Source organism: Doryrhamphus excisus, linkage group LG3, assembly GCF_037039965.1.
Source record: "Doryrhamphus excisus strain RoL-2023G ecotype Guam linkage group LG3, RoL_Dexc_Guam_v1.1, whole genome shotgun sequence".
NCBI classification, from domain to species: Eukaryota; Metazoa; Chordata; class Actinopteri; order Syngnathiformes; family Syngnathidae; genus Doryrhamphus; species Doryrhamphus excisus.
Window position 1 is genome coordinate 4,184,683 of NC_136359.1, and position 14,702 is coordinate 4,199,384.

A 14,702-nucleotide genomic window follows, 5' to 3' on the forward strand; every position below is an offset into this window, starting at 1 on the left:
CTAAGTGTGCTGAGGCTGTCGCTATGGTAACACACAAAGGCTGTGCCAGTGAGCCCCTTCTGAGTTGTATCCAACGTTTCTCGGGAAGAAAAGTAATCAGGGAACTTGTGTTTAGTATGCTTGGAGCAGCGCTGGAGACGGATAGAGAGGCGGCGTGGGGGGGGGTGTGGGATGTCGGGGGGGGGCGTATGAGGGGGCTAGGATGGTAATGTGGGAGATGCTGGAGGAGGGCAAAGTGTTGGACGCCGGAGGGGAAGCAAACAAGAAACAAATATACACCAGCAGAGAGAGGAGTCAGTGATGGAGGGATAAAGAATGAGACTGGGGCAGCGTAAAAGAAACAAAACAAGGGGGACGGGGACGGGGGCGGGGGGGTGACACAAGAAGGATGACGGCAATAAGACAAGTGCAAGAATGTAGCCGTGCTTCAGCATCCAAGACAGACGTAGCGCTGTGTGTGGGTAAGCGTGTTCAGTCATGCTCTTACGTCAGTCAGGAGCAAAGATGAGTCATAAAGGAAACCGCCCCCCCGCCCCCCGCCCCGCCCGTACACCTCAAATGTGTGTGTATGTGGGAGGAAAAAGCGTGTTGGACTGACGAGGCTGTTTTAACGTCACAGCTTCCGCTCACACAAAAGAAGCTGGCAGACGCCATCCTCCTCCCATCCTCCTCCCATCCTCCTCCCATCCTCCTCCCATCCTCCTCCCATCCTCCTCCTGCTTGGTCTCCCACTCCAAGCCCGCCATTTTTTTTTTTATTTAGTCAGGTGCTCCTACAATCCCGACATTAGATTAATAAATAAAAGTATGCATTGCGCAATGTTTCAGTGTTGAACACATTATTAAAGAGACATTAAAGCAGGGGTCTCAAACTCACGGTTGGCCCGCGGGACGCTAGTTTGAGGCCCCCGCCTTGGTAGGAAAGTTTAATTTGTTAATTTGTTTCATTTGTTTCATTTGTTTTTTGATTTTGTGTTGAAAAATAAAAATGAACTTCAAACATTTATTTAATAATTTAAGAATAAATAAAAAAATTATTAGTTAATTTGTTTCATTTGTTTTTTGATTTGCTTATTTATTTTTCCATCTTATTTTGTGTTGAAAAATAAAAATCAACATTAAACATTTATTTAATTATTTAATAATAAATAAAAACTAATTTATCATAATTTATAATGTAATTTATAATCATATAATAATTTAATGTTTTATCAGAGCTTTTCCAAAGAACCAAAGCACTGAAAAAGTGGAGGGTATAGCAGAAGCATTGAAAACTATTATATTCTATATATTTTTTAATATTTAATATTTAATATAATTAATATTTATTAATATTTTTATATTTGTATTCTATATATATATATATTATTATTTTTTAATAATTTAATAATCAATAAAAATTCATTTGTTAATTTGTTTCATTTGTTTTTTGATTTGCTTATTTATTTTTCCATCTTATTTTGTGTCAAAAAATAAAAAATGAACATTAAACATTTATTTGATAATTTAATAATGAATAAAAATGTATTTGTTAATTTGTTTCATTTGTTTTTTGATTTGCTTATTTATTTTTCCATCTTATTTTGTGATGAAAAATAAAAACGACCATGAAACATTTATTTAATCATTTCATAATAAATACAAATTAATTTGTTTCATTTGTTTTTTGATTTGCTTATTTATTTTTCCATCTTATTTTGTGTTGAAAAATAAAAATGAACATTAAACATTTATTTAATAATTTAATAATAAATAAAAATTAATTTGTTAATTTGTTTTTTGATTTGCTTATTTGTTTTTCCATTTTATTTTGTGTCAAAAAATAAAAACAAACATTAAACATTTATTTAATAATTTAATAATGAATAAAAATTAATTTGTTAATTTGTTTCATTTGTTTTTTGATTTGCTTGTTTATTTTTCCATCTCATTTTCATTCATTCATGCATTCATTTTCTACCGCTTTTTCCTCACGAGGGTTGCGGGGGTGCTGGGGCCTATCCCAGCTGCCTTCGGGCGAGAGACGGGGTACACCCTGGACTGGTGGCCAGCCAATCACAGGGCACATATAGACAAACAACCATTCACACTCACATTCATACCTATGGACAATTTGGAGTCGCTAATTAACCTAGCGTGTTTTTGGAATGTGGGAGGAAACCGGAGAAAACCCACGCATGCACGGGGAGAACATGCAAACTCCACACAGAGATGGCCAGGGTGGAATTGAACCCTGGTCTTCTAGCTGTTAGGCCTGCGTGCTAACCACTAGACCGCTGTGCTATGTCTGCTTTGGTTGTGTTGCCTCTTCCTGGTAACAAAATAAAAACATAAGTTTTTTTTTTTTAACAAGGCAAAGAAACATTATTCTAATGGAGACTGGAAGGAGAACTGCGGCACTTATCCCTTCAGAATAAGGGCGCGTATGCACAGAGCTTGTAATGCTGTCAAGCACATGACACATTCACAACACGGGAACACTTAAGCGTGTGTATTTACGCATGTTAAGCAATCGTTTTACAAAGCTTAAAGAGTTTTGTAACTAATTGCGTTTGCCTTCTTTGTGATAATCGCTTTTTAATTGGTTTTATTTTTTTTTCTTCACCTCATTCAATGATAGAGATTTACACTCATTAAGATTGTGGATTTAATCTTCCGCCGGCTGCTACATAAAATATACAGGATCTGTTTTTTTTTTTTCCCATTCCGGTTTGTGTAAAGAATAATCGGAATATTAATTGAGTGCGTCTAAGTCAGCGAGGAGAGAGATCCCTCCCAGCACACACACACACACAAAAAAAAGATTCACTAGTTTTTGTTCCCATGGCAACACAGAGTGCAATTAAGGTTCCAGTGTATCAAGGAGTGGGTGGAGTTAGTCACATAAGCCCCACCTACACTACATCATTTCGCTCTCTTTTTTGACTGGCCGAGTTGCCATGGATACGGCAGCCTCCAGGTGGTCACCACAGAACAACCTCTTCTGCTTTATTTGACCCACTCCCCCCCCCCCCCCCCACCCCTTCCGCTATCTTTTTTTTTTCTTTTTAGTCACTCTTGGAACACTTAGGCAGTCAGGTTGAAAGCATGCATATTTATAAGGGAGGGAGAGAGCATGAGAAGGTGATGAGGGGAAGACGGGAACGGTAGAAATGATAGATGGATCCACTACAGGCGTCATTATTCCTCGATTTTTGGACAAATAAAAAGACGGAGGTAGAAATGTATGCACGTTTCTGCTTGTAGGAGGATTGTAGTTCTAACTTGTGGGTCGATCTATCAGAAATATAATAGCAAAGCAAGCAAAATATTTTTGCTTGCTTTGCTATTATATTTTTGATATTTTTGCTCTTTATTTTATTTATTTATATTATATATTATATATTTTTTATTTTTATTTTTTATTTTTTATTTTTTATTTTTTATTTTTTATTTTTTATTTTTTATTTTTTATTTTTTATTTTTTATTTTTTATTTTTTATTTTTTATTTTTTATTTTTTATTTTTTATTTTATTTTTTATTTAAATTTTATTTATTTTACTTATATTTTATTTTTGTTTATATTTTATTTATTTTATTTATTTATTTCATAGTACCATTCCCTTATTCTCCATGCCCCCGTGTTTTCCTCGGAATTTCTTTTGGAGATGAATAAAGTATCCATCTGTCTATCTGTCTATCCCACCTACCCGTCTAACCCACCTACCCGTCTATCCTACCTACCCGTCTATCCCAACTTCCCGTCTATTCCACCTACCCGTCTATCCCATCTACCCCATCTATCCCTTCTATCCCACCTACCCGTCTATCCCACCTACCCGTCTATCCCATCTATCCCACCTACCCGTCTATCCTACCTACCCCATCTATCCCACCTACCCCGTCTATCCCACCTACCCGTCTATCCCATCTATGCCACCTACCCGTCTATCCCACCTACCCGTCTATCCCATCTACCCTGTCTATCCCACCTACCCGTCTATCCTACCTACCTGTCTATCCCACCTACACCATCTATCCCACCTACCCGTCTATCCTACCTACCCGTCTATCCCACCTACCCGTCTATCCTACCTACCCGTCTATCCTACCTACCCGTCTATCCCACCTACACCATCTATCCCATCTACCCGTCTATCCCATCTACCCCACCTACCCGTCTATCCCACCTACCCGTCTATCCCACCTACCTGTCTATCCCACCTACCCGTCTATCCTACCTACCCGTCTATCCCACCTACCCGTCTATCCTACCTACCCGTCTATCCTACCTACCCGTCTATCCCACCTACACCATCTATCCCATCTACCCGTCTATCCCATCTACCCCACCTACCCGTCTATCCCACCTACCCGTCTATCCCACCTACCCGTCTATCCCACCTACCTCGTCTATCCCACCTACCCTATCTATCCCACCTACCCGTCTATCCCACCTACCCTATCTATCCCACCTACCCGTCTATCCCACCTACCCCATCTATCCCATCTATCCCACCTACCCGTCTATCCCGTCCATCCCATCTATCCCGTCTATCGTTTGTCCCATCACAAGGTTGTACCATGATGCCAGGTTGGATGTTAAGTTGAAATTAAATACTTTGGAAAAGCTGTAGTCAAACACTTGGCGGGCCGGATGTGGCCCCCGGGCCGTAGTTTGCCATAAGGGGCGCTACAAAAGGCGCTACTAGGTTAATTAGCGACTCCAAATTGTCCATAGGTATGAATGTGAGTGTGAATGGTTGTTTGTCTATATGTGCCCTGTGATTGGCTGGCCACCAGTCCAGGGTGTACCCCGCCTCTCGCAGACAGCTGGGATAGGCTCCAGCACCCCCCACGACCCTTGTGAGGATAAACGGTAGAAAATGAATGAATGAATGTTCGTTGGCCCGTTCCGCATCCCTCTAAGCGTTTGCCGGAAGTCTTGTGGAGTTCTGCTGGTAACATCCATACATCGAAAACAAATGTAACCTCTTCCGTAAGAAACATTAAAACAAGCGGTGGAGCACTTCAGAGGCCGATATTAATATTTCAGACCTTCAGGGGAAATGATCAGCCGTGATGAATAAAACAAAACATCTAATGGGCGCCACCAGTTTGAGACACGTAAGTGAATAAAATGTTATTTGAGAAGAAGCAGGAGCGAATATCACTTGGTAAGACAATGAACGCATCATGTTAGTGCGGTAAAATATTCCATTCCGATTCCTTCCCAAAGAAGAAGCGGATGTCCAAGCTAAACTAACTTCATTCATTCATTCATTTTCTACCACTTTTTCCTCACAAGGGTCGCGGGGGTGCTGGAGCCTATCCCAGCTGTCTTCAGGCGAGAGACAAACAACCATTCACACTCACATTCATACCTATGGACAATTTGGAGTCGCTAATTAACCTAGCATGTTTTTGGAATGTGGGAGGAAAAACCGGAGTACCCGGAGAAAACCCACGCATGCACGGGGAGAACATGCAAACTCCAACACAGAGATGGCCGAGGGTGGAATTGAACCCTGGTCTCCTAGCTGTGGTCTCTGCGCGCTAACCACTAGACCACCGTGCCATTAAATTAACTTTACAAATGTAAACAAATAACACAAGTAATAAAAAAACGCACGGGGAGAACATGCAAACTCCAACACAGAGATGGCCGAGGGTGGAATTGAACCCTGGTCTCCCAGCTGTGAGGTCTGCGCGCTAACCACTAGACCGCCGTGCCGCCACTAAACTAACTTTACAAATGTAAACAAATAACACAAGTAATAAAAAACGCACGGGGAGAACATGCAAACTCCAACACAGAGATGGCCGAGAGTGGGATTGAACTCGGGTGTCCTAGCTGTGAGGCACTAACCACTTGTTCACCGTGCAGCCCGAGTTATATTAATTCCTTCAATTAATTAATTTTCTACCGCTTATCCTCACAAGGGTCGCGGGGGTGCTGGAGCCTATCCCAGCTGTCTTCAGGCGAGAGGCGGGGTACACCCTGGACTGGTGGCCAGCCAATCACAGGGCACATATAGACAAACAACCATTCACACTCACATTCATACCTATGGACAATTTGGAGTCGCTAATTAACCTAGCATGTTTTTGGAATGTGGGAGATAAAACCGGAGTACCCGGAGAAAACCCACGCATGCACGGGCCGAGGGTGGAATTGAACCCTGGTCTCCTAGCTGTGAGGTCTGCACGCTAACCACTAGACCACCGTGCCGCCACTAAACTAACTTTACAAATGTAAACAAATAACACGAGTAATAAAAAACGCCGCAGTAAGATGAGAAACAAAGTGAGACGATAGAAGAAGAAGAAGAAAGGTTCCAGGGATTGGAACCAGAAGCAGATCCCAGACCAAAGTCGATGGCTATCTATGTGACGCTTCACGTTTTATGACGCCATTAAATAAGCCGCTGACTAGCACAGAAACAGGCCAAGTGCGGCTAGCAGGCCATTAATAACAGACATAAACCTCCCAGAATGGACCGTACTATCTGTGGGGCGCGATGGAGCGAGGACGGCCCCCGGGAGATTCATGTTGGCACGACCGCTTCAATTCACTTTTGTGCAGGTTTAAGAACAAGCAAGCGTCTTCATATTGCCTGTCATAAAATAGATAGACTCAGGTCCAAAAGCAATCCACATGAGAATGAAATATAGACGTTTCAGCTTTAATTTAAGAGGTTTTCCCGAAAAACATGACATTTACCATTCCGGAATGATAGCCATTTTTATATGCGGAGTACACTGAAGCGCCACCGCTCACAGGAGGTTAATTGACCAGGCACGGCCCATTCCCTTGTTACTGCAAGACAAAAGACTCAGATTAAAGTCTAGACTTGATAACATTATGATAATGAGTTGAGATTTAGCAGAAACCAATATGTGCTCCGAGGAAATCGAATGCAAATGAAGACCAAGAGATAGTCTTGGTAGGAACCGTATTTCTAAATTGGATCCAGGGTGTTCAAAGTCCCACATCTTGTTTTTTATAGACTAAAAAAATCTGTCTTTGGGCAAAAGGTGGGGTACACCCTGGACTGGTGGCCAGCCAATCACAGGGCACATATAGACAAACAACCATTCACACTCACATTCATACCTATGGACAATTTGGAGTCGCTAATTAACCTAGCATGTTTTTGGAATGTGGGAGGAGTACCCGGAGAAAACACAGGGAAAACATGCAAACTCCAACACAGAGATGGCCGAGAGTGGGATTGAATTCGGGTGTCCTAGCTGTGAGGCGCTAACCACTTCTGCACCGTGCAGCCCGAGATATATTAATTCCTTCAATCAATTAATTTTCTACCGCTTATCCTCACAAGGGTCGCGGGGGTGCTGGAGCCTATCCCAGCCGTCTTCGGGTGAGAGGCAGGGTACACCCTGGACTGGTGGCCAGCCAATCACAGGGCACATATAGACAAACAACCATTCACACTCACATTCATACCTATGGACAATTTGGAGTCGCTAATTAACCTAGCATGATTTTTTGATTTTAATTTCATTTTTCCTGCAATCTATTTTGTTTTATTTGTCATAAATTGTTTTTTTTCTTAAATATTAAACTTAACACAACTAAAATGAGATTTTTCTCATAATATTACATTGTTCTTCTTGTAAAAATACACAGTCTTTTAAAATTTTGAAATTTTTCCAACTATTTTAAGTTTGTTCATTAAAATTTTCATCTCACAATTATGACTTTATTGCCAAAATATTTTGATTTTTATCTCATTTTTTCCTGCAATCTAATTTGTTTTATTTCTCATAAATTTTTTTTCTTAAATATTAAACTTTATACAACTAAAATTACATTTTTTCCTCATAATATTACATTGTTCTTGTAAAAATACATATTCTTGTAAAATTTTTGCTGTTTTTAAAAACTATTTCAAGTCTGTTGATTTAAATTTTCATCTCACAATTATGACTTTATTGCCACAATATTTAGATTTTTATGTCATTTTCCCTGCAATCTAATTTGTTTTATTTCTCATAAATATTTTTTTATTAAATATTAAACTTTATATAACTAAAATGACATTTTTTCTCATATATTACATTGTTCTTGTAAAAATACATAGTCTTTTAAAATTAAAAAAAAAATCCAACTATTTTAAGTCTGTTCATTTCAATTTTCATGTCACAATTATGACTTTATTGCCACAATATTTAGATTTTTATGTCATTTTTCCTGCAATCTAATTTGTTTTATTTCTCATAAATATTTTTTTTCTTAAATATTAAACTTTATACAACTAAAATGACATTTTTTTTCTCATCATATTACATTGTTCTTGTAAAAATACAGTCTTTTAAAATGTAATATTTTTGCTATATTTTTCAACAAGTCTGTTCATTAAAATTTTTCATCTCACAATTATGACTTTATTGCCACAATATTTAGATTTTAATCTCATTTTTCCTACAATTTAATTTGTCTTATTTCTCATAAATTATTATTTTTAATATTAAACTTTATACAACTAAAATGAAATACATTTTTTCCTAGTTCTTGTAAAAATACATATTCTTTTAAAATGACTGCTTATTTTTCCATTTTTGCTGCTGTTGTTTTTTCCTTGTTATATTATATTTGTAGAATACGCTGAATGCCATTGAAAAAAACATCTGCAAGCCGCAAATAGCCCCCCCGGGGCCGCACTTTGAACACCACTAACATAGAGAGTATTTGTTATTAAAAATGTATCACTCATTTATTTTCATGTTTAATTCAACCTCATCTAATTATGGTTTTTTTTTGGCCCTCAGGTGGGGGGCCACACCATGCTGCCAATCCGCTGGATGCCCCCCGAGAGCATCATGTACAGAAAGTTCACCACGGAGAGTGACGTGTGGAGTCTGGGGGTGGTCCTGTGGGAGATCTTCACTTATGGCAAACAGCCGTGGTACCAGCTCTCCAATAATGAGGTACGGGTTAGGCTACATGAAGATCAGTGAAGCAGCATGAAAGGCCACTAAATAAAAATATTATTATGAAAATAATATGCACGAACCCGTAACCCTAAGTGCTCTGATAATATGGTTCAATATAGTAGCATTTTTATAAATGAGGGAACATGTTTTTTTTAAAGCTCTCACATGTGGACTTATGCTAATTCTGGTCCAGTTCAAACTGATAAAAGCTTTTGCACAGTATTCTCATAACTATTATGATTTGCTTTCTGTTTTATTTTTAAGAGAGAATGTTTTTTTAATATTATTTTTGTGGGTTTGTACATTTCAGAATATTTTTCCTGCATTTTTTTTCAAATTTTTTTCCAAATTCAAATTTCCGATAACAATATCGGCCAATACCAAAATGTGTAACATGACATATAGAATATGTTTTGTGTACAGCATATTTTAAATATAGTTTTTTTATGATCAGGAAAAAATCTGATACAAATATCAACTGATATAAAAAAAATTTATGCTGATAGCGCACCAATAATTATCGTCGCGACCATAGTTCGACCATGTATTGTTAGTGCTATTGCATAATTTGCTATAAAATTCTTATCAAATCATACTGACGAGCTTGGAAATTAATTTTTTTATAATATTTCTCGACAAAAGGCCCGTTTCAATGTAATAAATGTTTTCATACAATTTCATGAGAATGTGTTGATGAGCTAGCTAAGGCTCGCCTATGCCAATGTCTTTTTATAATACCCCATTTGATTTTTTTTTTTGTGATTTTGTATAATTTGCTACAAAATTCTTCTATGACGAAGACGAATTAGCATTTTTGCTAATATTTTTTTGAAAATTATGTTTTCAATTCATTAATGTTTTTACTAATATTTCTCGACAATAGGCCCGTTTCAATGTAATAATGTTTTCATGGTCTCAAAATTTTTGTGAGCTTACAAAAACTTGCCTATGCTAATTTGACTTGAATGCATTTTTTGTGCTTTTATTTAGCTAGCTTACAGGCACCCATTTCTCGAAAATAGTCCCGTTTCAATGTAATAAATGTTTTCATACAATTTCATGAGAATGTGTTGATGAGCTAGCTAAGGCTAGCCTATGCCGATGTCTTTTTAAAATATCATTTTATACAGTTGCATAGTATATTTTTTGTGAGACCATATTTGATTAGCTCGCTAAGGCTTGCTTTTGCGACTTTCTCCAAAATTTGCGCCTAAATTCTTGTAAGGTCAGATGCCCATTTTTGCGAAAATGTGTCAAATAGCGCAGTTTTAATGTAATAAGTAATGTTTTCGTATAATTTCCGATAACAATATCGGCCAATACCATTTTTTAAATATAGTTTTTTATGATCAGGAAAAAATCCGATACAGATATCAACTGATATCAAATTTTTATGCTGATAGCTCACCAATAATTATCGTCGCGACCATAGTTCGACCATGTATCGTTAGTGCTATTGCATAATTTGCTATAAAATTCTTATCAAATCATACTGACGAGCTTGGAAATTAATTTTTTTATAATATTTCTCGACAAAAGGCCCGTTTCAATGTAATAAATGTTTTCATACAATTTCATGAGAATGTGTTGATGAGCTAGCTAAGGCTCGCCTATGCCAATGTTTTTTTATAATACCCCATTTGATTTTTTTTTTTTGTGATTTTGTATAATTTGCTACAAAATTCTTCTATGACGAAGACGAATTAGCATTTTTGCTAATATTTTTTTGAAAATTATCTTTTCAATTCATTAATGTTTTTACTAATATTTCTCGACAATAGGCCCGTTTCAACGTAATAATGTTTTCATGGTCTCAAAATTTTTGTGAGCTTACAAAAACTTGCCTATGCTAATTTGACTTGAATGCATTTTTAGTGCTTTTATTTAGCTAGCTTACAGGCACCCATTTCTCGAAAATAGTCCCGTTTCAATGTAATAAATGTTTTCATACAATTTCATGAGAATGTGTTGATGAGCTAGCTAAGGCTCGCCTATGCCGATGTCTTTTTAAAATACCCCATTTGAATGTATTTTTTTTGTGATTTTGTATAATTTGCTACAAAATTCTTCTATGACGAAGACGAATTAGCATTTTTGCAAATTTTTTTTTGAAAGTTATGTTTTCATACAATTTATGATAATGTTTTTTTGCAATTTTTCACAAAAATCTTATGAGAACATATTGATTACTTTAAAAATGTTAATATTTAATATTATAATACTTATAATAGTGCGGTTTCAGTGTAATAAGTGATGTTTTCATATAATTTCCATGCAAATTTTGCCGAGAAAATGTTAACAAGCTCGCCCTGGCTAGCGCCGTTTCAACAAAATCGTACTCCTTTTGTATTTTAATTTTTTTATTTTTTTAATTTTATTTAATTTTTTGCTAAATTTGTGCATTGTGCTTTTTGACTGGATATTAGATGAATAAAAATAAAAAATGAGAAGCTGTCCTGTTTCAGCAAGACAGTAAATAAATAAAATAAGAAATGGACTGTCTTTTCAATATTTAATAGGATTTACAAATCTCCTTTTCCTTTGACCCATTTTCCGGGAGAAGGGGAAGTGGCGGTGGCGAGGGCTGAAGGGGGGGGGGTGCTATATTGAGTTCTTTAACCTGACCTTCAACTTTTCTGACCTCTCAGCTGTTATTTTGTGCCTGTTCGACTCACTCTGGTTACATCCAAATGTAACCTTGTAGCCCCCGATCTTGCCATTTTTCCATCTATCCAATGTCTCCTAACCGGCCCATCAGCTCACCTCCTGACCTGCCGAGCATCTGCGCAGGATGTGGAGATTGTGTAGCGATAGCCATCGTTTGTCTGCAATGAGGCCAGACGATAAACTTGTGACATTTGTCAGTAATTCATTGAGGGAGCTCTGGCGTTGAACCTGGGGAAATTAAAAGTTAAATTATCTTTTTTCTTTAACATAACTCTTATCTTAAAGGGGACTTTTTACTCTTTCGGACCTATAAATGTAGTTATAATGTTGTATTCTGGTGTTAAACCATGCCAAAGTTTTAGATTATGAAGTTTGTGCATTTGGAAGTGAGCCTTGAAAGAAGTTTGCGAAGGCTCAAAATGCTTTGTTTCACCAGAGAGAGCTAGAAAACTCTTGAGTTCAGAGGGAGGCTGACGTCATTGCAGCACCCCAATTCATTAATTTCTCAGATGTAATGGATTATGGCAAAACTTTTTTAAGCTGTTTTTTGGACCAATAAATGTAGTTAGAATGTTGTATTCTGGTGTTAAACCATGCCAAAGTTTTAGATAATGACGTTTTCGCATTTGGAAGTGAGCCTTGAAAGAAGTTCGTGAAGGCTCAAAATGCTTTGTTTCACCAGAGAGAGCTAGAAAACTCAGAGTTCAGAGGGAGGCTGACGTCATTGCAGCACCCCAATTCATTAATTTCTTAGACGTAATGGATTATGGCAAAACTTTAAAGCTGTTTTTTGGACCAATAAATGTAGTTAGAATGTTGTATTCTGGTGTTAAACCATGCCAAAGTTTTAGATAATGACGTTTTCGCATTTGGAAGTGAGCCTTGAAAGAAGTTTGCAAAGGCTCAAAATGCTCTGTTTCACCAGAGAGAGCTAGAAAACTCAGAGTTCAGAGGGAGGCTGACGTCATTGCAGCACCCCAATTCATTAATTTCTCAGACGTAATGGATTATGGCAAAACTTTTTTAAGCTGTTTTTTGGACCAATAAATGTAGTTAGAATGTTGTATTCTGGTGTTAAACCATGCCAAAGTTTTAGATAATGATGTTTTCGCATTTGGAAGTGAGCCTTGAAAGAAGTTTGCGAAGGCTCAAAATGCTCTGTTTCACCAGAGAGAGCTAGAAAACTCAGAGTTCAGAGGGAGGCTGACGTCATTGCAGCACCCCAATTCATTAATTTCTCAGACGTAATGGATTATGGCAAAACTTTAAAGCTGTTTTTTGGACCAATAAATGTAGTTAGAATGTTGTATTCTGGTGTTAAACCATGCCAAAGTTTTAGATAATGACGTTTTCGTATTTGGAAGTGAGCCTTGAAAGAAGTTTGTGAAGGCTCAAAATGCTCTGTTTCACCAGAGAGAGCTAGAAAACTCAGAGTTCAGAGGGAGGCTGACGTCATTGCAGCACCCCAATTCATTAATTTCTCAGACGTAATGGATTATGGCAAAACTTTTTTAAGCTGTTTTTTGGACCAATAAATGTAGTTAGAATGTTGTATTCTGGTGTTAAACCATGCCAAAGTTTTAGATAATGACGTTTTCGTATTTGGAAGTGAGCCTTGAAAGAAGTTTCGAAGGCTCAAAATGCTTTGTTTCACCAGAGAGAGCTAGAAAACTCAGAGTTCAGAGGGAGGCTGACGTCATTGCAGCACCCCAATTCATTAATTTCTCAGACGTAATGGATTATGGCAAAACTTTAAAGCTGTTTTTTGGACCAATAAATGTAGTTAGAATGTTGTATTCTGGTGTTAAACCATGCCAAAGTTTTAGATAATGACGTTTTTGTATTTGGAAGTGAGCCTTGAAAGAAGTTTGTGAAGGCTCAAAATGCTTTGTTTCACCAGAGAGAGCTAGAAAACTCAGAGTTCAGAGGGAGGCTGACGTCATTGCAGCACCCAATTCATTAATTTCTCAGACGTAATGGATTATGGCAAAGCTGTGTTTTTTTTATTTCGTACCGATACATGTTTGTATATATTTGTTGTTGTACACCTTTTGCGTGTTAAGTTGTTGTGTGATGAATTTAGAGGTCACGATTTTTAATTTGCACAGGACTTGATGTAACAATTTAGCCACAAATTAGCCACATTGACGTCTAGGAGGCACATTTCAAAATTTAAGTAAAAAATAACAGCGTATACGTTGGAATTTATGGTACATCACAAAGCTGAGATGCTGTTTTTAAATAAATATAACTTCCGAGCATATCTACATGTATCAAAGAGCTTCTTTTGGATGCCCCACATTATTAGGTACACTTACGTAATCTCATGAGATCCAGTGCCAGAGCTGCAGTCCATATGCTGGATCATTTTGATTGACACTGTCAGTTAATTATCTTAAAAACACGTGTTTCACTGAGTCGTTATGGTCTTTGTGAAGATTATTTAAGACACAGCTGCTGTTTTGGATCGTAGCTTTGCAGGTGGACCAAATGGCCTAACATGCCTTTCAAAGCGTCTTTGAACATTTTCTCACCCCCCGGAATGTCGGATCTGTGTGCCTGTCACTTCAGATCACGTCCGACTTCATCAGGCGGGTGAATAATTCATGCGGCGTGACATTTTTTTGTAAGCCAGTGAGGTGAATGAATGAATTTTAGTATTTAGTCTTATAACATGTTGATTAGCTTGCAAAGACTCACTTATGCTAGCTAATGTTGCTGTAAAATAGTAAAGTGCCCTTGTAATATTTGTGGTTTTTTTTTGCAATTTTTCACAAAATTCTTATGAGAACATATTGATTATCTTGAAAATGTGAGAGAAAAGCAGTAGAAAATGAATGAATGTTAATATTTCGTCTTATAACATGTTGATTAGCTTGCAAAGACTCACTTATGCTAGCTAATGTTGCTGTAAAATAGTAAAGTGCCCTTGTAATATTTGTGGTTTTTTTGCAATTTTTCACAAAATTCTTATGAGAACATATTGATTATCTTGAAAATGTGAGGAAAAAGCGGTAGAAAATAAATGAAAGTTAATATTTAGTCTTATAACATGTTGATTAGCTTGCAAAGACTCACTTATGCTAGCTAATGTTGCT

The 14,702-nt window shown here is 37.3% G+C and overlaps 1 protein-coding gene across 5 annotated transcripts in view; it reads left to right on the forward strand.

The window, feature by feature from the left end:
- ntrk2a (neurotrophic tyrosine kinase, receptor, type 2a) overlaps nt 1-14,702 on the forward strand; it is a 115,746-nt gene that overhangs the window by 84,616 nt on the left and 16,428 nt on the right. For all 5 annotated transcript variants that reach the window (XM_058069944.2, XM_058069945.2, XM_058069940.2 and 2 more), the window contains one exon: nt 8,773-8,931. In XM_058069944.2, the coding sequence (XP_057925927.2) occupies nt 8,773-8,931 (159 nt within the window). The remainder of the gene's footprint in view (nt 1-8,772; nt 8,932-14,702) is intronic.